Genomic DNA, 2,732 nt, shown 5'->3' with positions numbered 1-2,732 from the left:
AATTGTGCTTTTCACCTTTGCCTCTTTGGTTCCCAGCATCCTGTATGTGTTCACTGATGAAGGAATTGCTAATTAAATTAGTGGCTTAGAGAAACACTAACTTTTTTTTAAAATTTTGTTTATTTATTTGTAGAGAGAGAGCGAGAGAGCGAGCACAATCAGGGGCAGCGGCAGGCAGAACAGGCAGAGGGAGGGGGCGCCTGAGTGGCGCGGTCGTTAGGGCAGCGGCAGGCAGAACAGGCAGAGGGAGGGGGCGCCTGAGTGGCGCGGTCGTTAAGCAAGGCTCGGTTTATACGTGACAGGAGATGGGTACTTACTGCCTTCGGCTCAGGGTGTGATCCCAGCGTTCTGGGATTGAGCCCCACATCAGGCTCCTCTGCTGGGAACCTGCTTCTTCCTCTCCCACTCCCCCTGCTTGTGTTCCCTCTCTCGCTGGCTGCCTCTGTCAAATAAATAAATAAATAAATAAATCTTAAAAAAAAAAAAAAAAGAAGAAGAACAGGTAGAGGGAGAAGCAGACTCCCTGATGGGCAAGGAGCCCGAGGTGGGACTCCATCCCAGGACCCCCGGGGCATGACCCGAGCCAAAGGCAGACGCTCAACCGACGGAGGCACCCAGGCGTCCCTAGCATTTTTTCATGCTGTGAGGATGCCGCTGAATATGATGGTACTACAGTGCGCTAAACGTGGCAACATCCAGAAAGGCCTTGTACTGCTTAGAGAAAAATATATTCCTCTATACTCTTTGGTAACTCTACCGATGTTTCTCTATTTCAGCATTAATCAAGTCGGATCTCAAAAGACACAATATAAACATAGGAATTGCGAACGGTGATATTAAAGCTGTAAGTAATGAATATTTTTATGACTATACTATGGAGGAATGTGTGAAATCAGTCTGTCTAGTCGGCTCTTTTGTATTCCCGAGCCAGCTGTCGATCTGTCATCATGGCATATGCCAGATGCCGTAAGGGTTTTTATCTTATGATTCTTTCTCCAGGTACCAGTTGAAGATAGTCCCACAGATCAAGAATCCAAAACTATGATGATGTCCAAGCAGTCAGAATCGGCAATCTGAGGTGAAAGAGAAAGTTGACATCACGTGATAGTTGAGCAGCGAGGCTCGGTTTATACATGACAGGAGATGGGTACTTACTTGAAAATTATTACGTGACCGCTGACTACAATTACTGTCTTGCTTCGTTGTTAATGTAAAGCAAGATTTTGCTTAATATGCTTTGGCTCACATCCTATTCACACTACCACTTAATGCACCTAGCATCCCATTGCTAATCTTCTATTGCCGATCAGAAAGTAAGCTTCCTGACATGTATTTTCCGAAAGTGGTTTTTTTGTTGTTGTTTTTTTTTGGAAAATGGAAGGTCAGAGGCTCTCTAAAATGATAATGTGGAGGTCTAATCCCTTTAACTCACATAGGAGTACATGCCATTTAGAACCAAGTGTGCAATATATTCCTAATTAGCTCCCTTTCCATTATTCTTACCAACTGTCCAATCCGCCTTGGTGGGAGTACCAGTGTGGCACTTCGAACTCCTCGAAGGACAGCACTGGGATGAGACTTCCACGGAAACGTCTAAAATTTTTCCGGTTTCTTCTCTTCTTGTTAAACAATGCTTTGCAACATGTATTGTCAGTGGCCATCAAAACTGTTCTGTGTACACGCTGAAACCATGACTTTGGTCTTAGACGCTAAGGAGCCAGACACAGGCTCATTATCTTGAGTTCTCCGCACTGCCTTCCTATCACGGTCTAAATGCTAATACTGTTCCTTTCACTCCAACTTGAAATAGAGTAATTTTGTACCCACTCCCCTGCTGACTTTTCTTTTTTCAACGCAGGCATACCTCGGAGATATTGCAGGGTCAGCTGCAGACCATTCAGAATAAAGCAAATATCACTATAAAGTGATTCAAATGAATTCTTTGGTTTCCCAGTCCATATAAAAGTCATGTTTACACTATTCTGTAGTCTAGTCAGTGTGCAGTAGACTGAAAGAACAAGGTACATACCTTAAAAAAGACTTCTTGCTAAAAAATGCTAACCACGATCTGAGCTCTCAGCAAGTCATAACCGCTGATCACAGATTACCTACTAAAGAGAATAATAATGAAAAAGTTGGAAATATTGCAAGAATTACTAAAATGTGGCACAGAGACATGTGTGAGCAAATACTTCTGGAAAAAATGGCACCAATGGACTTCCTTGATGCAGGGTTGCCACACACCTCCAATTTGTTAAAAAAACAACAACAACAACAACTCGGTATCTGTGAAGGGCAGTAAATCAAAGCACAATAAGACGAGGTGTGCCTGTGTATGACTTTCTAGCAAGAAAACGCCATCCTACTTGTTGTTGGCTTTTTCATGATGTCTTGCAATACTTTGGCTTGAAGGTTATGGAGATAAATCTATGGTAACATAGCCCAGGGGTTCTCATTCGTGGAGACCTCTGGAAATACTGTCTTCGTTCCGCACTATCATACGTATGACCGTTCTCCTTTGAGGAATACTGTGACCGGGTACGTCCTCCCGCGGCATGCGGGGGAAGAGTATTCTCTGCTTCACCGGACGGTACAGAGTCTCCACACTGCTGGAAAACTTCTGCTCTGTTACATGCTCAGGGTAAGGAAAATAGGACCAAATGTGTTTCTACAGTGCCTACCACTGCGTTTTGTTTACAATGAGAATTTAAATGTCGTTCCTGTCCTGACTC

At 43.8% G+C, this 2,732-nt stretch overlaps 1 protein-coding gene across 1 annotated transcript in view; it reads left to right on the top strand.

The window, feature by feature from the left end:
* FLVCR1 (FLVCR heme transporter 1) overlaps window positions 1-2,116 on the top strand; it is a 25,873-nt gene extending 23,757 nt beyond the window's left edge. Inside the window, exons 9-10 of the mRNA XM_008701239.2 lie at window positions 777-844; window positions 1,000-2,116. Of these exons, the coding sequence (XP_008699461.2) occupies window positions 777-844; window positions 1,000-1,077 (146 nt within the window). The 3' untranslated portion in view covers window positions 1,078-2,116. The remainder of the gene's footprint in view (window positions 1-776; window positions 845-999) is intronic.
* Window positions 2,117-2,732: the final 616 nt, after the last annotated feature.

This window comes from Ursus maritimus, unplaced genomic scaffold (genome assembly GCF_017311325.1).
Source record: "Ursus maritimus isolate PB19 unplaced genomic scaffold, ASM1731132v1 scaffold_2, whole genome shotgun sequence".
Classification (NCBI taxonomy): domain Eukaryota; kingdom Metazoa; phylum Chordata; class Mammalia; order Carnivora; family Ursidae; genus Ursus; species Ursus maritimus.
Note: the sequence above shows the minus strand (reverse complement) of the source record. Positions and strands in the feature narration are given on the sequence as shown.